The sequence below is a fragment of the Telopea speciosissima genome, chromosome 5 (genome assembly GCF_018873765.1).
Source record: "Telopea speciosissima isolate NSW1024214 ecotype Mountain lineage chromosome 5, Tspe_v1, whole genome shotgun sequence".
NCBI classification, from domain to species: domain Eukaryota; kingdom Viridiplantae; phylum Streptophyta; class Magnoliopsida; order Proteales; family Proteaceae; genus Telopea; species Telopea speciosissima.
In genome coordinates this window covers 40740302-40767384 of record NC_057920.1, presented here as the reverse complement: position 1 = coordinate 40767384, position 27083 = coordinate 40740302, and the positions used below count along the sequence as shown (strand labels likewise).

Below are 27083 nucleotides of genomic sequence, written 5' to 3'. Positions count from 1 at the left end.
TAAATCTTTAAGAGATCTAGTCACAAGGTATGGAATTTTGACAGAAAACAGGGAATGAAAATTACAATGGGTCTTCTCTGTTCGAGTGATATTGTCAAACCTTGAGCTACTGTTCAGAATGGTACTCGGTTTTCTTGTCACTATATTTTAATTTAACACCCACTGACATAATAAGATTATTAAACTAACAACTTCCAAATATCAATCCATCATATTCAAGACATTACCTCCAAATCATAATGCATGCGTAAAATACGATATCTCATTTCACTTGACAATTTTTTCATTTCGTAATATATTGACAAGTACAAGGAAATCCGTCCAGGAACAGCAGCTCGAAGCCAAAAAGGCCAGAAGAAAGTTGTTCCCCCTTGAATTGCTGTATCCTGAAAAAAGACATTAATGAAGAATGGCACAAAAAAGCGTCCAAAATCTATACATTGCACTGGAGATCATGCTTGATATTATGTTCTATACTGACCTCTGGAAATGAAAATAAGAAGCTGTTAGGCTGTTTAGAACTGTTAGGCTGGACACCATTATGTTCACTATTTGAATTCTTTTCTAAACATGATGGAAAGTCTATGTTCAAGTCTTCCAGATTCCCAGGAATTACAAATCTTGGATGACTGATCTTCATCTTCATATTCTGCCAAAGGACAGCACAGTCCACGGAACATTTCAAGTTAGCTACAAATACTGTATATCATAAGCACCAACTCCTGCACACATTGGGACATCGTGTAATACAACATTTTTCGGAAAAAATAGTATCAGAAGCTTGCATAAGTTCTACCTTAACAGATAAGTCTGATTGGTTTTTCAATTCTAAAACAAGACGCCGTGTATCACCTGCATAAATTTTTCCAGGTAGGTGACAAATGCAGCCCTCGAGCTTCGGTAAACTCTGACAATCAAGGATGTGAGGTAAGAAAAGTGGAGAGAAAATAATTATATTTACAAACTTTTTTTTTATGAGTTGGAACAGTAAGAGACAGAAAATACCTTGATCACAACAAAATTTAGGTTCTTGCTTGAAGATTGCATAGGTTTCTTTCGTCCTCTAACATTTTTTTTCTTTACATGATCACAATCAAAGTTAAAGTAACTAACTACAGAGTCTGACAGCTTCCACCTCACACCAATTACTTTCAAGACACCTTCCACTTTGGGATTGACAGTAAGCTGTACCTGGAATTAGAAAACACAGAACTTAACCAACAATAACAAAACAAGATAGAAGATAATGTGCAAACTAGTGCCCAAGCATAAAAACAAATTACAACATATATCTCCAGCCTCCAGGATTAATTTTCGCTAACTATTAAAATCTTAGGATACAAGAACTCAGCACAAGGACAAATCCTATATAAACTTTCCAAGAAAACAAGCAAATTAATTAATCTATATATCAAGCAGATATCTAAATGCATTATAAAAGCATGTAATTAAGAACCTACGAATTATGACGAAAATTTCAAATGTAATAAGTTTTACCAAAAACCTACGATCTGTAAAGTTAAAAATGACAAGGATTATAAAATTCAGCAGCTTAATGCCCTATTGTGCTGACATATCATAAACACGTACAAGGTTTGACCTTTATGAACTGGACTACTTTAAAATATTAATAAATAAATTCCAATCCCTATGGCAGGAAGGACAAAGTATGTTCAAAGCATGCTTCACATGGGCATACAAACTAGCCTATCTTTTATGTGATTTCCCTGAAAGCATCAACTCTGCATTCTACAATTGATTTGTCCTGGATTCAGCAACTAATACATTCAATGGAGAGCATAGTTGTCAAGGGCAACTAAGCAACCCATTTCGGTAGTTTTGACCAGGTTTTGGTCGAAACCAGGATAATCTAGGTTTCGGCTACTGTCAAAACTGGCCTCGAAACCGAGATCTAGAACCTTGAGCCTACTGCATTGAACTCGTGCTGAAGGAATGGGGAAGAAGCCCTTGGTACGAAATATGGTCGAGAGGGCAAGACACCGACCACATTTGTGTACAACCACGGACATGCTCTACATATGTTGAGGACCAAGTATGGTGGGGATTTGGTTAGGTAGAGCATTACTCAATTTTCCATGAACTACATTGTCCTAAAGAGCTTTGAGGCAAAAAAGGTAGGACTCAGATCTATGTTCGATTCAAAGGAGTGGTTTAGTTAGAGGGAGTCGGATTCGCCACATTATATGGTAGTGAAGGCGACCATATCCAGTAACCAGTTCTGGCACAACCTGCAGAAGGTTACAATATTACTTGAGCCAGTGGTGAAGGTCTTGAGGATGGCAGACTCTGAGAAAAAGCCTATCCTGCCAAGTGTGTGTGCTACATTGGAGATGATGAAGGACCATGTGGTAGCAGAACTACATTCAGATAGTGCAAGATCGCTAGGAGAAGCAACTTATGCATCCACTGCATAAGGTTGCTGAATTTTCTTTTATGCTACCTAAATTGAATTACTTTCCATTTACATCTTCATAAGCCTTGACAAGTTCTTCATGTCATTCACAGCCTACTATCTCAATCCTGAGTACCAATACAAGCACAGACCTGAGATGAATCAAGAATTGATTGATGTAGTGCAAGATATGGTGCCCAAGCTAGAGACTAACCCAAATATAATGTCAACATGCAATAGTGAGGTAAACTTTTAGTTTCTTATGTAATTCTAATCAATGCAATTACTCGAATTAGTATTGATGTTAACTCACCAATGTTTCTAGTGGTGAAGTAATGGCGATCCTGGGGCTCGAAAACCTTATTTGGAATCACTATGGTCCCACAAGAGTAAAAGAACACTTACATCAAACGGACAATGGCAAAACAGTATATATACTTAAGTTTATATAAGAGTGGCAGATTAGTAATTTAAGGGAATCTTAAAAAGTAACTTGGTAGTAGGATATAAAGAGTATTAACAATTAAGGGAAGTGTTTCCTGTGGGGAAGATGGGCCCAGCGCGCGCGAGGGTCAATGGGAGCGCATGTGGAAGCATCAACAAGGGCGGTCATTTCGAATTTCATGGGGAGCAGAGCGGTCATTAGCCCCCTCCTATCTCTGAGCGCAGGCACCATGCTCCCCAACAAAAACCATTTTCCCTAATTATTTTTTGACAGGTGTAAACTTGGAATCAAAGTACAGAAAAGGATAAACAAGAACAAAGGAGAAAGTGGGGCTATTACGGCACTAAAACCTAAGAAATATTGTTGTCTCCTAGGACCTTTCTCCCTCCTTTCTTCAGGACCCCCCTCTGCTTCTTGAGGGTTTGGCCTTGTTTGTGTATTTGTTTTTCTTTCTTTTTCCCCTTCTTTAGGGGGCTGCCGTTTCTTCTTCTCTTTCATAATGAAATTTTTTATTCACCCAAAAGAAAAAAAACCTAAGAAATAAATTATCGAGAGAGAGAAAGGGGGGAATGAATCGGATTCTACCTCTAAAGGCTACCAGATGCAAAAACACAAGAATGGAGTTTGTAATCGAACTCCTTCACTAAGCAATGGATGGCCCTGAACTTTCATTCGAGAAATCGCCACCAAAAGTCCTATCAAGTACAATTAGTAGCAGATCAAAAGAGCAATCGACAAGTAAACAAGAACAACCAGATTCAAGATCTGGCGACAAGTTCAGGTTCTGTTTTGGTTGCAATTAGATATCCCACACCAAGAGAATTGAATGGGGAAGGAGAATCTCAGATTTGAGTCACCCAGGGAAGGGGTTTCTTCGATCCTAATCTCAGGAAGAAAGGGTTAGTTGGTGGTGCTTCCAGCCTGGCTCAGGATCTAATGCAAAAGTGGGTCTCCGAGTGGAAACATAGTTGATCGTGTGGGTTGGGGATAGAAATATCAAGCGGGTTTTTTAGTTGGGATACTGCAACTTGATTAGATGGAACAAGATTCAACCCTTGGTGAGTGCAAGTACCGCTAGAAGCAGGGGTAGGGAAAAGAAAACAGAATGAAAGAATAAGGAGGAGAAGAGAATAACAGAAGAGGATAAGGCAAGATGGATGGCTCATACCAGGAATAGGGGAGAAAGAAGGAAACACCAACCACAGCCATGCAGGCTACTCAAGTAAACTCAAATTTTCCATTAATCTGGCTCTAGTCGATGAATACATCCCAACATATCAAGAGGAAATAAAAGTCCCCTAAATTGATTGTAAAACTGAAACTAACTTGCAGTCAAACTCTATCTCCCATATCCTATAGTAATCTACTCAAAACAAAACATGATAAAATAAAAGACTACAAGTTAAACCCACACAAATAACTAGACCACTACCAGCATTTAATAGATCAAAAATCTGGTTTGGGCCAGTTCCGTCTAGGCTAGGGTTATCATGCTGGTCCAACCATTCGAGTGCCACTGTGTCAATTCTCCTCCTCTGAAAAGAACTCGACTTCATCAAGTTTGGATAAGAACCAAGGAGGCCATCTTAGTCAACATATTGGAGGAGAAATGATCACGCTGTCCATCAAAGCTTGATTGCCTGAAGGTCCCTAGTTGGAAGGAACTTCATCTTGAGTCTACCGCGTTTGAAGGAATATGTGTTCTCATAACCACAATTCTGTGCCTTCCTATCAAACAACCACGGTCGTCCCAAAAGGATGTGACACACCTTGAAGGTTAGGACATCACATTGCATGGTATCAATCAACCTACCAATAGAGTACATGCGCAAACAACAATCATTGATTTTAAGATTTGTATTGTTCACCTATGCAATTTTGTAGGGATTAGGATGTGGCTGTCTTTAAACCGAGCTTGCAAACGGTGTCTTCAGAGACGGAATTGGTACACCTACCACTGTCGATTACCATGGTGCATAGACTATCGTTATATCTCTAGTCTGGAGAATACTGCTGCAACACCAATCATCCTTGTCAGAAACCTTGGTGCAACAGTAAAGGTTGCTCCATTGTGACCAGGTGATCACAAGTTCGAGTATGGAACAGCCTCTAACAAAAAAAAAAAAAAAGAGTATGGAAACAGCCTCTTTACGAAAGCAGGAGTAAGGCTGCATACATTATGACCCTCCCCAGGCACTGCATTGGCGGGAGCCTCGTGCACTGGATACTCCCTTTTAATTTTAATTGTTTTCATTGAATTTTAGGTGTTCTAGTACTAAATTATGCAGTATACTACCACCCTAGGGTATGAAACCAAACTAGCATTTCGGGTATGTTTTTTAACAATCTAAAGGTTCCATTTTTTAGACATGCTTAATTAGGATTTCCTTGAAGTTTTGGGCCCAAATAAGGCAATTTGACCACTGAAATGCCCTATCGAATCCATAAGCGAAAACATGTAGGGTTCCAGCCAGGTTTTGGTCAAAACCGAAATCTCGAACCTTACTTTAAAGTGTATCAAAGGATCCGAATCCCAAATAGTCCCTTTAGGTAAATCTCCAAAACACTTCAATACCTCAGCCCAATATGAGATCTAGTAACAATTAAATTAAAGGCCTGGCGCACTCCGGTCTCCTCCCCTTCTCTCCCCCTCATTGCCCTAGCCAGGAAGCTCCGCAACACCAAAGCCGCCCTCAAGAGCTGGAATCTCTCCACCTTTGGTAACATCAATTCCATGCTTTCCTCCTGCAAATCCAACGTCTCCTCTGTTCAGTCCAGACTTCAATCCGACCCCCTAAATTCTGACCTTGCTTCTGAGGAAAACCTCCTCTCAGAGGAGTTGCATTCTCTCTCCTCCCTGGAGGAAAGCTTCTTGCGTCAAGAGTCTCGGACCAAGTGGTTAGAGCTAGGTGACTCAAATTCAGCTTACTTTCACAGGTCCCTGAAAGCTAGACTCAACTCTAATTCCATCACCCTCTTACATTCCCCTGAAGGCTCCCCCCTTACCTCAGTTCATTATATCAAATCTGCTTCCATCTCTTTCTTCTCCGACCTTTTCAATCCCCCCCTTTCCGCCCCCCTATCCCCCCTGATCTCATCAAGAAGTTTCTCCCTCCCCATGTTGTGGATTCCCTCATTAGTATTCCCTCTGATGATGAGATCTCCAAGGCCATTCACTCCCACAAATCCAACAAAGCTCCCGGTCCGGATGGGTTCAGTATGGGATTCTTCCTGAGCTACTAGGATTCCATCAAAGGAGACCTCTTCAAAGCCATTCACAGCTTCTTTTTCAAGCCAAGTCAGCTGGCCCAGGTCAATTAGACCTTCATCTGCCTCATCCCTAAAAAAGAGGGAGCCACTTCTCTCTCTGACTTTAGGCCTATCTCCCTCTGCAATCTCATCTACAAGTTCATTGCCAAAATCCTTACCAACAGAATCAAGGCTGTGATCCCCTCCCTGGTTAGCCCCAACCAGTCCACCTTCATTTCTAGGCGAATCATTGTGGATAACATTATCCTTTGTTCTGAAATTGTGCGAGGATTCGACCGCAAATCCCACTCTCCGGCTGCCCTTATGAAAATTGATCTTCACAAAGCTTTTGACTCCCTTCGCTGGGACTTCATTTGTGGAGTACTCTCTCAGATGGGCTTCCCCTCAGCTTTCGTCCGCTGGATTCATGCTTGCATATCCTCCCCCTCCTTCTCCGTTCTTGTCAATGGCTCTCCGGCCTGGTTCTTCCACTCTAAAGTGGGCATCCGCTAAGGCTGCCCCCTCTCCCCCTTCCTGTTCTCCCTTGCTTTGGAAGTCCTCTCTCGTAGCCTTCAATCCAAGACTGATCTCCATCTCATCTCTCCCATTCCTAAATATAAGCATATCAACCTTACCCATCTGGCTTTTATAGACAATCTAATGATCTTCTCCAAGGCCTCTCACTCCTCCATCTCTGCTATTTTGGATTCCTTCCACCTCTTTGAGACCCTCTCGAGCTTTCGCATTAATCTCCTCAAATCCAAAATCTTCCTTTCTGGTATTTTCGATCATGATAGAGACTCCCTTCTGCACCTAACTGGATTCTCCATTGGCTCCCTCCCGGTTAAATACCTTGGCCTTCCTCTCATTTCGGCCAGACTCTCCAATCACTATTGCGCTCCTATGTTGGATTACATCCACAAGCGCCTCCAGCTCTGGAAAAGCAAACTCCTTTCCTACGCTGGCCACCTTGTTTGCATCCGCTCTGTCCTCCAAGCTTCTTACATCTACTAGAGTGGGATTTTGGATTTACCCAAAGCCACCATCCAGGCGATGGAACGCCTATTCTGCGCTTTCTTTTGGAAAGGGAATAACGCTTCTAGATTCCTCCATCCTGTTAGCTGGAAGTCTATCTGCCTTCCAAAATCCGAAGGCGGTCTTGGGATTCAGCATATCAGGGACTCCAATACTACTGGTATTCTTAAGCTGATATGGAAAGTCTCTTCCCGTTATGATTCCATCTGGGTCAACTGGGTCTACTCTCACCTTCTCAAGTCCGACTCCATCTGGACTGTTCCCACCCCCTCTGACGCCTCCTGGATCTGGAGAAAGATCCTTACCCTCTGCCCCCTTGCCCTTCATGGTATCTCTTCCTCTATTGCTCGTGGCTCCTCCACTTCCCTCTAGCTTGACCCTTTGCACCCCCTAGGAATCCTTTACTGTGTCCTTGGCCCCAGGACGATCTACTCTTCTAGTCTCCCAAAAAATGCCCCCCTCTCCTGTCTCATTTCCTCTGGATCCTGGTCCCCCCCCCCATCTCAATCCCTCTATTATCTCTCGGATTTGGCCTGCTCTCCCCCCTCCCCCCCCATGCGGAAAGAACCCTTTGGATGCCCTCCCCCAATGGCCTCTTTAGCACCAGATCAGCTTGGAACTTTGTTCGAACCACCGCCCCCATCGTCCCCTGGCACAACCTAGTCTGGTTCAAAGGCCACATCCTCGCCACAGTATCACAGCTTGGAGATCCCTTCGCCTTTGCCTTCCCACCCAAGCCTTCCTCATTCACCGTCACATCCCTGTTTCCCCTGCCTGCTTCCTTTGCTAGAATGGTCTTGAGAACATCCCCCACCTCTTCTTTGATTGCCCTTTTACCTCTACCATCTGGAAAAAAGCCCTTTCCTCGATCTGGCACCGCAACAGGAGACCTCTCCACTTCGACAGAGAATGGCTTTGGGTGGCTAAATCCTTCTCTGGTCCTCGATATGTGACACCATTGGAAAGCTGGTTTTTGGAGCTGCTATTTATCACATTTGGATGGAGCGAAACCTTAGGAGATGGGCTTCCAACTCTCGATCTTACGATCTGATTTGGAAAGCCATCTCCTTTGAAGTCTCTTCCAAACTCAGTCGTGCCCATCTTCATGCTGTCCGGGACTCCCTAGGAATAGGCATATTGCCGTCTGCTGGGGCCTTGATCTGTCCTCTCTTTTTTCTTCCATCTCTGCGTAGGTTGGTTTGTTGTTCTCCCCCCCCTCTTTCCCTTGTATAGTTGTATATCCCTTCCTCTTTCCTGCCCCCTCCTGGGGTATGGTAATACATATTTATTCACCCAAAAAAAAAAAAAATTACTCACTGCTTCAAATTTCATAAACTTATCTCGGAAGATTCTTGCATTCCATTCCATAAGCACCAAAAATTACCTAGCATCACCCCTCTCCAAAATAATCTACCCTTCATGGGAATAATGCCAAGTAGACACCAACTCACCCACATCCAAAGGGAAGAACCCAATCGATATGAAAGAGCATCAGAAAGTGACACCAAACCCGGTTGGTTAAAGGGAAATAAAGGCGAAGGCAGTCCACAGATTTGCCTTCTTCTTTGTGCATAAGAAAAGTGAGGGAGAAGGTGGCGCCCCTGTCTACTCTTATACAACCAAAGTAAGAACTCTTTGATGTGTCATTTGCCAACCCAGTTTTTCCACCACTTCAGTAGAACTTAGGACCAAGGTTTAAAGTATCGGTATAAAGGTATCATATCGGAAGGGTGATTTTAAGAGACATATCGTGTCAGACAAACGCAAGATACGTGTGGAAATGGTCAAGAAACATGTAAAATGCTTAGGATATACGCAAAAAATACAGTTGTAAAGCATAAAACACTGTAAATAAGTAGGGTTTTCTTCCCCATCACTATACCTAGTAAGTATAACGCTTCACTATTTGCTATATGGTAGTACATGGGTTAATCCAGGTGATAGAGGACCAGGAAAGCATCTCATTGGTACAATTTCAGCTTAAAATGAGTATAGAAAGTAGCAAAAATTACAAAAGATATCATGTTGAACTTTATATTCTCTTTATTTGATGGCGTTTTGGTAGTTTTACTAAAACTTTGAATTAGAGTTTGAGCAATTTTCCTTGCTTACTTTGGACTAAAATTTGGCCATAGAGATGTATGTGGGGTCCTATATCACATGGATTAACCCATGTACTGTCAAGTGGCAAATAGTGAAACGTTATACTTCACTAGGCATAGTGTCACAGCCTAGAAGGACCTAAATAAGTAATACATAAAATATATCATGTATAAAATGAAGAACAAAGTACGACGAGACAGATGCATTCAATTGACTATATAAAGGATGAGGTTTCTTACAAGTACTAATACCAAATTTTTCAGGTATCGTATCAGTACCTTAAAGATACGATACGCATCAGTTAGTATCGGTAAATACAGAAGGATACTTAAAACCTTGCTTAGGACTTCCGATGCACCTAGTGAGGGATTGTGGATGCTCATCATCCATGCCTTCTTCAACATCAGTCCCTCTACTACTGTAGTAAAATAATCATTATGGAAGACTTCAAGAGCAATAAGAATAAGCATTGTGCATCCAACATGACACATCATTCAATTTAATCTATTGATACCCTTGTTTAGTCGAAGTCTTAGGGATTAGCGTTCCGAAAGGACTGAGGGGAAGAAAAAAAAAAAAAGGTAAACAACAACTTGATGATCTGCAAGTGCCTTTGTTCCTTCACATATCTTGGAGTTGGTTGACCTATAGATGCTTTCTTACCAGCATCATCTAAATCAATTTCATACTATATTTGAGTACTTCGATACCAATATCTTCCGGATCCAATGATCTTGACAATCATCAGTTGCATTTTTTAACTTTTACATGGTCGTATTCTTTCAAGTCATCTTCTTCCCTTATTTTTCATGCAACCACATGCAAATCTTGCACAACAACCATTAAATATGGCTAAACTAAATTTAAATGCTGAGTATGCTGGAAATTGCCATATAATAGTACATTAGAGAGCATAGATATCAGCAAGACTCACCACAGTGGTCTCACCTCCTCGCAGGGAAAAATCAACTTCTGACAAAGTAAAAGGAGAAACACCAGAGTTCAGCTCCCTGCAGTTCCCAAAATATGACCACCTTTAATGGCTCAAGCATGATAAAAAGGAGCATGTAGGAAATACCACACAGAGTTCAAATAAAAAATACCAATTGCTGGTCAATTTTCTAAGTTCCTCTGCATCATTATTTTGGCCACTAGCTGATTCATATGGATGTGCCTGTGCATCTTTCTCAACTAACTCTGGTGAAAGATTTGAGTTCTAAGCATATTAATATCGGACTGAAGCATCAGAATATGAAAACAAGCCAAACAAAAGAAAAACTCAAGCTGTTTACCAGCTTCCACCATTTCAGATCTTGCAGAGAGCCGGCATATAAGTGAAACACCAGAAACGGAAATAGGGATTTGAAGAGGGTTTTTGAATTCAATATCCATTTTAATTCCTTCTGCAAAAGGTTGGACAGTACATGAGTGAGATACATCAAAATAATAGTGTAATAATAAGAAGTGTTTGCATGTTCAATATTTGTGTCAAAGAAAATAAATTTGGAACTATTGATTTTCCCCTGTTTATAAGCCATCGGCCACAAAACCCTTTGGTACAACAGAAAACCACAATTGGCTGTTCATGCAGACTCTGTTTGTTCTGGATTGGCAACAAACTCAACAAGTGACTGAAACCAGCTAAAATTACTTGAGGCAATAGTTGCATCCAACTGAAAGTGATGGTTGAGGTTACAACTCCAGTTTTCTAATCAGAAAACAATCCTCCAAGATAATTCTGAACCATACTTGATTAGAAGACCACAAGCAAATATTTCCCAACAATGAACAATCTGGATGCACCCTTTTTGAGCCAATCAAGGGCCCAGTACCATACTTTTGTAGATGCAATATAAGATTCACCTGGGATCCATTTGAATCTTCATGGTAGCATTCACTTTTGGGTCATGTCCGAAGAGCTCTACTTGAATGTTTGATTATTCTCTTTTCATAAATAGCTTAATCAATCCTTTCAAGCCATCTTGTCTAGGAACCAATGATGTGCCAGACACATTCAAAATTAGAAAATTCAGAGGGTTGGCACCTAGCTTGTTGTACTTGGTTTCAATTTTCTCTTATCATAAATAGCTTAATCAGTCGATCCTTCTAAAGAACCTAGTCTAGGCGTCGAATGATGTGCTAGTGTTAAGAGGAATAAAATTAGAGCTGAATGCTTGGATAGTCTAAGCCAGACCCCAAGCCTTATATCTATAAGTACATGCACAAAACTGTCCCTAACTAAGCCGACATGGCTGTACATAACATAAAATAGGTAAAAAGTCCAGAATACCCCCATGGTATTCTGGCCCATACAATCCAACACTCCCCCTCAAGTTGAAGCATATATGTCATGCATGCCCAACTTGACTAAGATAGGAAGAAACACTTTTCCCCTTAGTCCCATAGTGAATACATTGGCTAACTGATCAGCAGACTTCACAAAGGGAACACAGATGAGTCCGGCTTCGAGCTTCTCTTTGATAAAATGTCGGTCAACCTCCACATGCTTAGTACGATCATACTGGACAAGGTTATGAGCATTGCTAATGACTGCTTTATTATCACAATAAAGCATCATGGGAAGATGGACAGCAACACCAATATCCTCCAACAATCCTCTAAGCCACAAAAGTTCACAGATTCCTTGTGCCATTGCACGGAACTCTGCTTCAGCACTAGACCTTGCCACAACATTATGCTTCTTGCTACGCCATGTGACAAGGTTTCCACCCACAAAGGAACAATAGCGAGAAATTGACTTTCTGTCAGTAGATCCAGACCAATCGGCATCAGTATAAGCTTCAATCTTTAGATGACCATTGGGAGAGAGGAGGATTGCTTTTCCTGTAGCAGACTTCAAATATCGCAAAATACGAAGGATTGCCTCCATGTGAGAGGAATAAGGATCATGTATAAATCGGCTCACCAAACTTATAGCAATGGCTATGTCAGGTTGTGTGTGAGAGAGACAGATTAGTTTGCCCATTAATCACTGATAACGGCCTTTGTCAACAGGTTCACCCTCTTTCTCCTTAAGTCTTGTAGAAGCTTCCATAGGAGTATCTGAAGGATGACAACCTACTAACCTAGCAACCCAATCTCAGACAACAGATCTTAGATATATTTTCTTTGACAAAGAAAGATGCCCTTTGAAGATCCAGCAACTTCTATCCCTAGAAAATATTTTAGAGTCTCCAGATCCTTTACTTCAAACTCACGGCAAAGGAAATGGTTCAATTTCTTGATAGCATCACCATCATTACCAGTCATAGTTGTCACGGCGTCACGGCGATCCAAGTCGGTGGAGGGGTGTCACGTCGATATATCGACATGTCGCCCGCCATGGCGAGCATGTCGACCATGTTTTATTTTTTATTTTCTCTATTTTTAATGTGTTAATAGATGTAAACTCAAGCCATGTTTTATTTTTTCTCTATTGTTTCTCAAGTTTTAAGAAGAAAATTCAGAAATCGAAGAAGAAATCGAAGAGGGAAAGAAGACAGGAAGAAGAAATTGAAGAAGAAATCGAAGAGGGAAGAAGAAATCGAAGAGGGAAAGAGAGACAGGAAGAAGTAATCAAAGAGGGACGCCATGGCGTAGGTCGCCATGCAACCCTCTCCAGCGCCAGGACGCCATGGCGACGCCATGACAACTATGTTACCAGTGACCACAATAACATCCACATAGACTTTGAGAATAGTTACTTTGTCACCAACTCGTCTGATGAACAAAGTGTGATCAGCATTGCTTTGCTTATATCCTGCTGAATCATAGCATTGTAAAACCTGCCAAACCAGGCTCTAGGTGACTGCTTCAAACCATAAAGAGCACGCTTGAATTTACAGACCTTACCCCGGGTCCTGTCATCAGAGAAGCCTGGTGGAATATCCATATATACCTCTTCCTCAAGCTCCCCATGGAGGAAGGCAATCTTTACATTCAACTGCTGAAGATCCTACCCAAGATTTGCAGCTCAAGACAATAACACCCTTACAGTGTTGAGTTTCGCCATTGGTGCGAAGGTCTCCTAATAGTCAACTCCATAAGCTTGAGTGAACCCCTTTGCAAACAGTCGTGCCTTATAACAATCCACGGTCCCATCTGCCTTCTGTTTGACCACAAAGACCCATTTACATCCAACTGGTTTTTTCCCTAGAGGAAAAGCCACAGTGCTCTCATTTCTTCCAACATTACTGCCTTCCACTTTCCATCTGTAGATGCTTCCTGCCAATTTTTAGGAATGAAAACAGAAGAAAGAGAAGATACAAATGCACGAAAAGAAGGAGAAAGAGAACTATAAGAAACAAAACGAGATATAGGATGCAAAGTGCAATTCCTAGTACCTTTGCGATGAGCAATAGGTATGTCGGAAGAAGAGGTCTTACAAGGAGAGGAAGGACCTGGATTTTGAGCCGGCAACTGGATGGATATCGATGCTACAGTGGATTGAAGCTGCCCCCTTTTGGTGCTTCCCTTTTTATAGGTGATCATATTGGAGTTGTCAATCTTCTTCTGAAACTCACCAATAGTTCTCTGGACACGAGTCTGCTCCCCCCCCCCCTGAATAGGAACATCAACAATACTCTTTTCCATGGTCTCCCCCTGTAAAGGACTCCCTTTGGATGAGGGGGGAACAGCCAGAGGAGGCTGGGCAACAGCCAAGGGAGATTGGGCAGTCAAAGGAGGCTGGGCAAGCCAGGGGGGCTGGGAAGCAGCCGTAGGTGGCTGGACAGCAGCAATAGGGGCTGGACAGCAGCCGTTGGGGTTAGAAAAGGAGGAACCTTAAAGGGCAGCACATCTTCACTAAAACTCTCCCCCTGAAGAGGTGGTGAAGAATAATAGGAAAGGGTCTCATGAAAAATAACATCCATACTGACCAAAGTACGGCAGGAAGGGAGGTGGTAACACTTGTAACTGATGTAGATCCAAGCATCCGCAAATAAAACAGCCCTAAGATTAGGCCTTAGTTATTTTTAATCTTAGTTTATTTTCTGTTTTCCATAGTTTTTTAGCTAAGTGTATTTTTTTTATGTTTTAAGTTGAACCAAACTGGTTCAACCTTTGGTTCAGCTTTGGTTCAGTTTAAGTTATGTTTTCTATTTTTATTGGTCCTTAGAGGATCTTGTATTGCTATTCGTCCTTAGAGGATCTACTTAACTTGTATTAGGGTGTAGGCCTTTGGCCATTTTATTAATAGCTAAGAGAATCATGGGAGGCTGCCCACTTTTTGATTTGTTAAAAAAACTGAATCAGCTTTTGCTGTTGTGGCTGCTGCCATGCTCCCTTTGTGAGTGTTCCTTGAGAGTTACTTCAAAAAAGCCTTGTGGATCTCAAGGTGAAGGAATCGGTGGACTCCGATTGACTCTTTGCATCTGTTCAGATCGGGGGGTCTTGTTCAAGCTCATCTTCAAATTGCTGTCTTGCACTCTTTGCAAATCAATAATTGTTTACAGTTTTTCTGCAATTTCTTTCTTAAGATTCAACTTCTGTCCATCACTTCCAGCCATCAAAATCCTTTCATCTCTCAACCCCAGCTCCTTCATATCAACCCTTCCACTCAATCCCGAGTTCTGTCCCATTTCCTTCCCCAAAATTCACAACCTTCTCCTTCCCAAAATTCACCACCTTCTCCTTCCCCAAATTCACCACCTTCTCCAACCCCAAAACCTTAGATTTCCACTCAGCCATTTCCAACCACCCAAACATCACCCAACCTTGGCCGAGTGCTGTTCTCAGCCTTTGGGAAACGCGATCCAAACTTGGCTCAAACCCTCCATTAAAAACCCTAAAACCTCCATCTTCTTCATCCTCAAAAACTAAAATCTGAAACCCTAATTTTCTAATTTTTAATTTCTTATCCAAATCTGGTTTATTAGCCTCCCCTACACGTGCCCTGCTTTACTACATAAAAATCAACCCCCATTTCCCCAATCCTAACCCTAGTCTTGACAAATTTCCCCAAATCAGCCCCTCCAAACCAGTAGCTTAGCAGATCCAGTTTTACATGGCTCCTAGTAGACCCCTTGTCTATCTAAGACTACATTAGTAACCCTTCTGGGTTGGAGAATAACCCAAGAAAATACAACGTAACCCCCTAGGTTCAAGTTTGTCTGGAGATTTTGTATCTCTAGCATAAAACACACAACCAAACACCTTGGGAGTAACAAAGGAGGAATTTCCCAGTAAAATTTCAGCTGGACTACGAGAGTCAAGAACCCAAGAAGGTAGCCTATTGATGAGATAGGCAGCAGTCAGAACAGCATCTCCCCAATATTGAGATGGGACATGTCTAGCAAACATCAAAGCCCTGGCCACCTCTAACAAGTGGCGGTTTTTCCTTTCTGTCACACCATTCTGGGCAGGGGTATCAACACAACTATTCTAGTGAACAATACCATTGTCAGCTAGATATTTTTGAAATTGAGATTCTTTATACTCGATTCCATTATCACTTCTCAATATTTTGAGAGTAGCCTGGAACTGAGTTTGGACCATTTTATGAAAATGCCAAAAACACTCTAAAACTTGATTTTTTGTGTGTAAAAGATACACCCATGTGTGCCTAGAGTGACAGTCAATAAAAGAAACAAACCAACGGTGACCAGAAAGAGATGTTTTACGACTAGGACCCCAAACATCAGAATGCACCAATTGGAAACAAGAACTCCTCCTTTTATTTAATAAATAATAAGTTAATCGTGTCTGTTTGGCCAGAACACAAGCCTCACAAAAAAATCATCCTTAATACAAATGTGCTAAAATTCCTAATGGAGGGTGACCTAATCTAGAGTGCCATTGGTAAAGTTCAGAAGAGACCAAGGAGTTCTGATGTAGTGGAGAAGGTAGTGGAGGTGGAGAGGGATGACCATCTTCAAGCAGGTACAATCCACCATGTACTTTACCCAATCCAATCGTCTTCCCAGAGTTCAGATCCTGAAAAACACAATGGGAAGGAAAAAAGTTACTTGGCAATTAAGATCACGAGTAATACTACTAAGGGAAAGAAGGTTAGTAATAAAATTAGGAATATGTAAAACAGAAGACAAAGGAAGAGAGGAAGTACAGTTGATGATTCCTTTTCCAGCTATGGAAGAAAGGGAACCATCAGCTACTTTGACTTTGTCTTGTGGGAGAATAAAGATGGAACAGGAAAGAGGAACCGGTCATGTGATTTGTAGCTCCAGAATCTATGATCCAAGGTTGGGAAGCTACAGAAGCACAGTAACCACCAAATGGAATACCTGACCGGGCAAAGTCTAAACCTGAAGGAGCAGCAGAGTTGACAGTATTAGCAGATGTAGTAGAGGTAGCAGCAGCGGAAGTCCTTAGCACACATAGGAATGCCTGTAGATCATCCTGGGATAGACCAATGTCAATGGCAGGGGTTGTAGTAACAGTCTCAGTGTGATGAGCCTTGTTCCTTGGCTTTGTCTTTGTCTTGGCAGCCCTTTTAGCTTCAAAGTCAGCTGGTTTCCCATGAAGTTTCCAGCACTTCTCTTTGGTGTGGTAGGGTTTGTGACAGTGCTCACAAACAACAGTCCCTATAGTAGAATCACCAAGAGAAGCAGTGCCAACAAGTGCAAGAGTCGCTGGGGTAGCAGCTTTGAGGGTTGATCTGTCAGCAATAGGTGGGTGCAGCATGGCAACCTTACGGTTTTCCTCAGAGGAGACCAAAGCATAGGACTGTTCAAGGGTGGGAAAAGATTAATGGCCCAACAGCTGAACCCGAATTTGGTCATACTCCACATTCAAACCAGCTAGAAAGTTATACACTCTGATCTTGTCCACATGCTTCTTGTAGGAATTAATGTCAGCAGCTGTAGTAGGGTGATAATCAGAGCAGTGGTCCAATTGCTGCCAAAGGCTGCGCAAAGTAGAATAGTATTTGGAGCCTGACAACTCTTCCCGAGTAGTATGAAGCACCTTCTGCCTGAGTTCATACACATGAGCATCATTGCCAAGCTGCCCATAAGTTTCATTGCAAGCAGCCCATATTTGAGAGGGTGTATCAAGGAGAAGAAATCCATGAGCAAGATCTGAAGTCATCGAACCAATGAGGAATGACATAAGCACCCCATTATTGGCAAGCCATCTATCTTGAACATGACCAGTCTCAGTTGGCATAATAGTGGTGCCATTAATGTGGCCAGCAAGGCCACGGCCAACAATCGCAAAGGAAGCAGACCGAGACCAAAGCAAGTAATTGGAACCATCCAGTTTGATTGGATTAGGAGGAAAGGTATGAAATTCTGATTTGCCTTGGCCATCACCAACAGAAGTTGCAGTCGAATTAACTGAGTCACCCATGATCACAAAGAAGATGGTGAGATGAGAAACCCAAGAATCCCTTCAAGGTAAAGGCTGATATTTGGTGGAGAATCCTCTTTCAATGGGAGAATGTATGTCTCCAAAAATCAGCAGCAGCAGACAAGGGAATCCCTAGATCGACATTGTCAGGGTTTTGAAAAAAAACCCTGTTTTGGCTGATATCGATGGGGGGCAGAATCCTTCCAAAAAGACACTGTTTGGGGCTGAAACTTTGGTCGGGTGGAGTTCCAAAGGGGCTTCATCAGTCCTTCAAATATCAGCACCAACAGAAACTTGTAACTCCAAGATCGATATATGTCAGGGTTTTGAGAAAACCCTGATTTTGGGAGTAATCGATCCAAGGAGGTCTTCACAATAGGTGGCTGTAGATAGGAACTTGTTTGGAAAAAAATCTGCTGCAGGTCTTGATCTTCAATAAGAGGAATTGGTTCCAATAATTTGAGGGGGAAACAATCCAAGAACTTGAAGCTTCAAATATCGCAGGCAGGGAGGAGGTTCCTATCGATCAGAATTTTTCTTGCATTGAATGAGGTGAGAAAGGGCAGCAACTTGATCCATTGATCACCTCATCAGTGCTGCCCTATTGGGATAAGAGAAACAAGGGAAGAAAGGGAGGAAGAGATCGAGAGAAAGCGAGAAGGGAACGAGAAAGCTGAAAAAAAGAAGAGAGGAGAGGCCCTAATTCGAAATCTGCTTTGATACCATGTTAACAGGAATAAAATTAGAGCTGAATGCTTGGATAGTCTGAGGCAGACCCCAAGCCATATATTTATAATCCAATAGAAAATATTACATGGACAGAACTGTCCCTAACTAAGCCGACATGGCTGTACATAACATAAAATAGGTAAAAAAGTCCAGAATACCCCCACGGTATTCTGGCCCATACAATCCAACAGCTAGACACCAATAAGAAACAAAAAACTCAAACTTTGGTACCAAATTTGATGTACCATTTTATGTGACAGCTCATCTAGAAACGCCAAGTGATAAAACATCTTGCCAATATCACCAGGGGCTATGGCACATGTGAGGAAGTGTTCCGTTATGAACATAAGTGTCCTAATGCTTATACCTAAGTTTTGGATCTCAGTTGTGGAGACCTAAAAACTTTATAAAAGAAAAGAGAACATGGAGGCTTAATTGGATTGGCTAAACTGGCCGAAGCTAAATGAGTGTAATTAAAGATGAGTGAAGTTACTTTGACACCTCAGAATGGGCTGATTGCAACCGTCATGGCCCACAAGAAAATGATCTGGTAAGAGAGAGAGAGAGAGCACCACGAGGGATGCATTTCTGCAGCTGAAAAGAGAAGATCATGCAAGACAGCTAGGATGAGGAGAAAGTCAAGCTATTCCTAAATCAGGATTTATTTGTTTCTATGCTTAAGGATACCAGAATCCTCTCTTTATATCAAGGATTTTTATTTGAATAGGACTTTCCCTTTTTGTATCACAGCATAACTGATTGCATTTCGTTTATATTTTATGGAGAGATGTTCCCAGCATGGGACGCAGGGGCCATGCCCAGACACATTGGGGGGGGGCGGAAATGACCACCCCACCCCCATGAATGGCGGAATTTCTAGCCCCAATGTGCCAGCGCAAGCACTCTCAATGCCTGCCGTATACGAGTGGCCCCTGTGCTCCCCTGCAGAGAATGCTGCCCTATATTTTATATAATAATATTTCTAGAAACTAAGCCATCTATTCTGTTCTGGACACGGCTAGGCATTATGATCCATGAGAATTCACATGCTACCAGAGCACCAAATATCCGAACAGAAGGGTTCTTGGGCTCACTTCGAAGATTTCAACCCAGAATTTGCATCACCTCTCAAGTTTTGCTACACTCAAACTGACTTCTACAGATTATTTGATGTGGAAATATAAGTGACAGTTCGAAAACTCGGCGAAAGTTCGCTGAAATTTCAAAAATCTCGGAGATATCGACCTACTCGAAACGAAATTACATAAGAAATATAAGACCTGCACAGCTGTGTCAGCTTCTCTTTCTTTTCTCTTCTTCTTCCTCTCTTCTCTTCTCTCATTTTCGCAGGTAACATGGTATCAGAGCAGATCCACCAAGACTGGTGCACAACTTGCGAGATTCCCTTTCCCTCTTTCTTCTTTTCTCCTCTTGTTTCCTTATCCTTTTCTGCGCTTTCTGGTTGACCTAACCAGAGGTCTGCGATCTTAAGAACAGGGGTAGTTTCACCCCCTCCTTTTCGTTTGTTCTTTGGTTGCGGGTGTGATAATATTGATGATGGATTAAATCTGCTTATTATACAATACAAAAGCAGATTTCAGACGGTGTTTATGGTGTTGGTGTGAAGGATTGATGACCGCAGGTTGCTGTGTTGGTATTTTTCTCGTTTCAGATGGAGTTTATGGTGCTGGCTGTGAAGGATTGTCGACCGCAGGTTGCTGGGTTGGCATTTTTCGGTACTTATGGTGTTGTGTGAAGAATTGATAGAGGCAGGTTGCTGGTTTGGTTCTTCTTTTCAATTTGTGGTGATTCGATTGGTGTGCATGGTGCTATATTTGATCAGATTGGTGGCAGTAGGTTGCCGATTGGTTGTCTTTGTTGTCTTTCAATTTTTTTTGGTGATTCCATTGGTATTATCTCCAAGGGAACAGTATGGGTGATGATGATAAGAAGAATGCAGTGGTTACGGAGGTTGTGTCCTCATCCTCCAATCGAATCACGGGAAAGAAGCTTTGAGGGTATCACAGATTTTCAGCAATGGAGAAAATTGTGAACCTTGTTTTGACAGGTCGTGATCAACAGGCACATCTAACAGGAACCAGGACCCGCTGATGATCCGACTTGGATACTATTGATGCCAAAATCCTTGGACAGACGTTGAATCCGATGGAGAATCATACAGTGGATTTAGTTACTCACATTGATACTGTGAAAGAACTATGGAATTATGTGGGAGTGTTGTATTCTGGCCAAAACAACTTGTCTCGAATATATGAGTTGTCACAGGAATTCTATGGGATTGAGAGGAAGGAACGTTCTATCATTCAATATTTTGCTGACTTCAAGAGAAAGTATGAAGAGTTAAATTCACTCCTTCCTATCTCTTCCAATGTGAAAAAGATGCAGAACCAAAGAGAGCAATTGGCTGTTATGGGCTGTTTGGGAGGGCTTGAACCAGAATTTGAGTCGGTTAGATCACAGATCCTTGGTGGTGAAACTGTTACCTCACTCAAGGATACATTTTTTCGAGTTCATCGTGTATCTCGTGAGAATTCTCGTGCTGCTACACCTACAGTTGAGAGTTCTGCCCTGGTGTCACAAACAGGGGCTCGTGTAGGTGGACGTGGAGATGGTGGAAGTCATCGGGGAGGCCGTGGTCGTGGAGGTGGCTGTGGTCGTGGTGGTGGCATAGGAAGCAGTAAGAATCAACAAGGTTTCGGCCAGTCTGGTACTTCTTCTGATGGTTCAGGTACTGTATGGACTTGTCATCATTGTGGCCAACCTGGTCACATTCAAAGGTTTTGTTGGAAGCTCCATGGGAAACCAGCACAACAGCAGTTTGCTAATTCTGCTACTAGTAGTGATTCAGCCCCTCAGTCTCAACCCACTGAGGATAAGGTAGTAGTAATGTCGGAGTAGGAGTTTGCACGGTACAATCAGTTCCAGATTTCACAGCCCACTTCTTCCCTTCATGTTGATATGACTCACAAGGCAACACTCAACAGAGCAAGGCAGCAGCAGCTATGGCAGCAAGCAAGAGATTGTTCTTTTGAATTCTGAATTGTGAGGGAGCCTCCCACGATTTGTTTATTTATGATATGGCCAATGGTCTAATTCCTATTCAACCTAGGAGTATGATCACTTGGCTGATTCCTAATACAAGTCACTCCCTCTTTAGAAATCGTGGAGGGGTGTGGGGACTAAAAAAATCAACTTAAAATAAGAGACTATTCCCTAAGCAATAAAAGAATAAAATCACTTAAATTGGACCATGGTTTTACCAGGTTCAATTTAAGTTTACAAATAGACTCAAAATAAACTAAGTATGGAAACTACTAGCAAAAATAGACTAAGGCTCCAAACACTTGGCCCTACTCCTAGGGTTGCCTCTTCTTCTTACGGATGTAGGCCCTTGGATCTGCATCAAGGAGACAGAAGCAAAGGTTAGAGATTTTCAGCGGGCACAAACGAGGAGCAATCACCTTCCTTATATTAATTGTTCGATTCTTTATTGATGTCTGTACTTGTTAAAAGTTCCTGCATGTATTCTTAGATTTATGATTTGGATACCCTTCCCAGTCTTCCTACCTTTCAGTTAGGATATTTTCTTGGTTTTCCAAACCTGTTCTACATCACTATGCCTAGGATACCAGAATCTTCTCTTTATGTAAAATTAATTGTATTTCTTCTATATTTTATACATATTATTTCCAGAGCTTAAGCAATCTATTCTGTTCTGGACAGCTAGGCATTGTGATCCATGAAAATTCACCAGTCATAGTAACAGTACCACTGACAGGAACAGAACTATTGATAATAAGTAACAAATAAAAACAACAAAGGGGAAATTTCAACATCTGCCCTGTGGAATTCATATAATTACTGAGAGAGTAAACCCATCGTGGGCTGACTTTGGAGTAACTCATACTGGTCTATTCTGTTTTAATTGGGTCAAGTTAAAATAGGTAGAGAAACAGATTGTACAGTAACCAACTTGCCAAGACCCAAGAGGGGCAATGTTAGAATTTCAAAAAGAACTGGGAAGAAAATATTATGTAAGTTTAAATATCAGGATAAAGACACACTAGAGAAGTATCAGTAATTATAGGTATACTTTAGGAGAGAGATTGAACATTTTCCGAATAAAAACAACAATAACAATTATACATACCATTAATAGTAATAACAATAAGATTGCAATAATAAAAGAGCACTTCTGCTTGTTTGGTGAATAAGGAATGACTTCCTTATCGAGGTTACATAGACATAAACTGCAAGACATCATAGGTGGCACTGAAATTTTTGAGGATGTATTGTCCAAGTCATTCTAGACGCATCTGGCCAGTTTCAGACCAAAAGCATTATACAACACAATCAACAAGCCGATTTGGGTCTGGATTTGAATGTACAGGAAAATATTCAATAACCAGTGGCCCATGTGATTGAATTTGGTATTGAATTTTGAGATGCCAATCCACATGGCTACTTATCAATCCAATCTGCAAAGCCATTCCTTAATAATGGAATGATTCTAATTGTCTAGAAGAAAAGTAACGGCTTCCTCATCCTGTCTACAGGGGCCCAAATATCTGCTACATTGAAGCTTAGTTTGGAGTTTTGGGATTTAGAATTTTAGATAAGACTTTCAAATTGAGATTTAAGTCCTTGTTATAACTTATAACGAGTGTTTGACTATTGACTAATGACCATTGTTTTCTATTGTGTTTAAATGATTGTAAGTCTGTAACTAACTACATTGCATGAGAACTCTTAAGACACCTTCAATTATGATAGATCATGGTTTTATGCATGCATACATTGCTTTACTATAACAATATCAGTACTTCTACCATTAAATTTGCGACAGCTTAATACAGTTTGTAAGTTAACAGAAGAATATTTCAGAAATTGTTCCTAATTTAAATCTATAGATAGAATATTATGCCATGTGGCGTGCTACCATTGAAAAGTAAAATATTCCTCGTCTCCTAAGGGATGGACAACAACATTGTAACTTTTACATCAAGCCCTTGCATTTACTGAGGACATAATGTATTCTAAGACATGACTATTACCCCAAATTCAATCATTAAATTCTATTTATCCAATTTCAGTGCTTGATCCCTCATCATTCACTGCCTTTCGTTACCCTCTGAGCATAGTGAGAATATTTTCTTCCCCCTTTTTGGGGTTTTGATAAATAAAGGTGGAAGAAATATCAGATCACTTAATTGTTGCTAGCAAATCTATAGGAAAAACCTACCTAAACCAATCTAACCTTCTCTTAAGTCTCAAATTGTTTTAGCAACATTTTAGTTTAGTTTTTCATAATGGTCAAAACAATTCATTAAAACCAGCATCAAATAAGATATACACTTCCTTTGGTCAATCAAAAAGTATTAGAGTGATAAACTTCGGCACAACAAGGGAAAAAATTAAAAGCAAATAACAGTCACTGCTACATACCTCCCACTACACAGACATTAGAATCTTTATAATTTCTTGAAGAATACTTTGGCTGTGAGTCCAACCAATTCGTCCTAGAAATAGGTAATGAAGGGACCATATCTTCTTCCAAAGACTGCCACAAGCTTTCTCTGACATTAACCTGGATTTTAAAATTAAAAAGAAACATCAGCAACAGAAAATAGCTCGTTTGTAGAATTGACCAGACTCAAGCCAGCTACACAATTTTGAGCCATCACTGTGACCTCATTTTTTTTTTTTTTTTTTTTTTTTTTTGTCTGTGATGTAGATCAAAGCATGAAGAAGAGAATGACCAAAACAAAATTCAAAACAAAGTTACTGTTCATGGTACCAGTACCCTAATTACTGTTCACATGAATAGTATCACATTGAATATTTGCCTTGTTTGGAAATGATTTTTAGAAGATCTTGTGGGCCCATTGGAGACATCAAGTTGAGTTTGACTGCACTACAAGCACGAGCTGATTGGAAGGCTTCTAGAAGATCTACTTTCTATTGTACTTGGGCTGCAAGTATTTAGTTTCCTTTTTAAGTTGTTTCTATTTTTCAAGTTTCCTAAGTTGATCCACTCTGGACAACTTGAAACTTTGGTATACGGGAGACCAAAATAATAGAAATGGAGTGGGCATAGTAGTGGATAAAGATCTAAAGAATGTTGTGGTGGATGTTATAAGATTGGGAAGTAGGATTATATTTATCAAGCTTGTGTTGGAGAAAGAGGTTGTCAATATAATTAGCATTTAAGCACCCCAAGTAGGATTGGCTGAAGTTAGTAAGTTAGAATTTCGGGAACACATGGATTGATTAATGTGAGGTTTTAATGGAGGAGAAAAGGTGATTATGGGGGTTGATATGAATGGACATGTGGGGAGAGATTGTAGAGACTATGAAGGCGAACATGGAGGTTAAGGTTTTGGACAGAGGAATGATGAGGGTACCTCAGTTTTAGATTTTTCTATGGCCTATAATCTATCCATTGTAAACACTTGCTTTGAAAAGAGAGATGAGCATTTAGTCATCTACAAAAGTGGGCATCATATCAGCCAAATAGATTTCTTCCTAACTAGAAGGTCCGATAGATTGTTTTGTAAGGACTATAAGGTTATACCTAGGGAGAGCCTAACCACTCAACATAGATTGTTGATCATGGATATGTGACTCATTACACAGAATCGTAAGGGAGTTTATTTGCCCTCAAATAAGGTGGTGGAGCCTAAAAAGAGACTCCTTGAATTCATATATTGATAAACTGGTCAAACAAGGAGATTGGGGCTTTGAGGGAGACACCAATGTGATGTGGAATGAGATGTCAATGTGTATTAAGAAGGTTGCTAAAGAGGTCTTAGGGGTATCGAAAGGAAAACAATATCCCCTAGGGAGACTGGGTGGTTGGATGACGAGGTTCAAGCAGCCATTAAGACTAAGAAAAATAGTTTTAAGACATGGCAAAGGACCAGGGATGTAGAGGATCAAAATTGTATAAATTTGCCAAAAATGTAAGGAAGCAAGGGCGAAGAAATATGAAGTCCTTTATAACAACCTGAGCATAAAGGAAGGGGGAAAAGCTACCTATAAAATAGCTAGAATGAGGAAAACAAAAGAGTACAGATTTCAACTATGTAAAATGTATTAAAAGTGAAGACGGTAGAGTACTAATAAGGGATGAGGATATTAAGGAGCGATGGAAAGAGTACTTTTACAAACTTCTCAAAGAAGTCAATTTCGAGAAATAGTACCCCCAAACATGGTACAAGATCTCGCTATTTTCTCAGTTTCGGCAGCTCTCGAGACGAAACCATATGTGATACCAAAAACATACAATATCTTGGCCGAGATCTCAACATATATCTCGGTCTCAACTCAAACCAGACCAACTTATAACATATAAACCCCCCCCCTCTCGGCGAGATTTCGACCCCAAAGTCGAAATCTCGCCTCATCTTGCCAATCTCGGTCTGTTGTGAAGGGAAACCCAACTTTGGTGGATTGGTTTGGCAAATCTCACCTCTAAGTGAAGATTAAAGCATGTGGATTCAACAGTCAAGCTTCAACATCAAGAAAGGGAGGGTTGCTTCTCAAGAACACTGTCACATATCTATTCATCTAAAAAAATAATTTTTTTCATATAATCATGATCAATGCTTGTTTGTTGATTATGTACTTAATATATGTGATACAATGTCCATCGATCATTTTTTTCATAGAAGCATGATCCAAATAGTGAAAATTTTTTGTTTTACCATTAGCCACTCGTTTCAGTACTAGCTACTCTCAAATGGTAGGACTTGTTACCATAGTTCGAGAACTCGCTCGCCAAGTTTCTCGGTTTTTGGAAAAAACTAGATGAGACCTAAGGCGAGTCCCGAGATCTCGGATCTCGGTTCGAGATCTCGTTTTGAACCATTTTTATAAGGCATCTTGTCCATATCTCGCCGAGATCTCGGATCTCGGGTCGATATCTCGGTTTGATCCATTTTGAATGCCCATTTACCCTTTTAACGGTCCATCTACCATTTTAATGCCCACCTAAGTTACTCTTTTAATGCTCATCTACCCTTTAATGGTCCATCTACCATTTTAATGCCCATCTACCATTTTAATGGCCCATCTACCATTTTTATGCCTATCTACAATTTTAAACTATGTGTAGAGTAGGGTATTTTAGTACGTCGTCACCCTCGATGCCTACCAACCTATGGTCCGAAGTGAAACTCATATTTAGACTTTGTTTTTGCAAAATCTGATAGTGCCATTGTGTTTAAATAGCCTAAAATAGGCTAAATACCAAGTTTCAGACCTAAACTAGGTCTAAAACCCACCGAGATGAGGCTTCGAGTCGGAAAAAAAAAAAAAAGCACCAACTCGACGAGATCTCACTGAGATCTCGACTCAGTTTTTCTTAGAACTGAGTTGGTACCGAGATCCGAGTTTTAGAACCTTGCTTGTTACACACTTACACTTGTATTTGTTTAACATACGTCTCTTATTTTCCTTCCAAGTTTCTAATAATTATTAACAAACCGTCGAACCATCACCATATATGATTATGATGCCTAATGCTTAAATGGTTTATGGTTTGATGTATAATTCCTAATACTTTTGAAGTTGTTTTACACCTCTACTTTAATTATGAGTTCTAAATATTGTGTGGCTTAGTCTCGGATAGACCTCACATACGTCGTAGACTATCAACCTAGGGTTTGAAGTCAAAGTACCATTTAGGGTTTGAATTTGTAAAAACTAATGTTTCCACTATGTTTAAAAGGCCTAAAATAGAGTGGATGCCAAGTTTCAGGACCTATCTTGGCCATATGG

General features: G+C 40.9%; 1 protein-coding gene across 2 annotated transcripts in view; it reads right to left on the bottom strand.

Moving 5' to 3' along the window:
• Positions 1-27083, bottom strand: part of LOC122661608 (trafficking protein particle complex subunit 8) — a 92640-nt gene that overhangs the window by 17771 nt on the left and 47786 nt on the right. The window contains exons 17-24 of one of the 2 annotated variants that reach the window (XM_043857061.1): positions 23748-23889; positions 10538-10648; positions 10349-10445; positions 10180-10255; positions 1006-1191; positions 797-907; positions 482-649; positions 228-386 (exon numbers count right to left, since the gene is read on the bottom strand). In XM_043857061.1, the coding sequence (XP_043712996.1) occupies positions 228-386; positions 482-649; positions 797-907; positions 1006-1191; positions 10180-10255; positions 10349-10445; positions 10538-10648; positions 23748-23889 (1050 nt within the window). The remainder of the gene's footprint in view (positions 1-227; positions 387-481; positions 650-796; positions 908-1005; positions 1192-10179; positions 10256-10348; positions 10446-10537; positions 10649-23747; positions 23890-27083) is intronic. The other variant, XM_043857062.1, reaches the window with a different exon arrangement.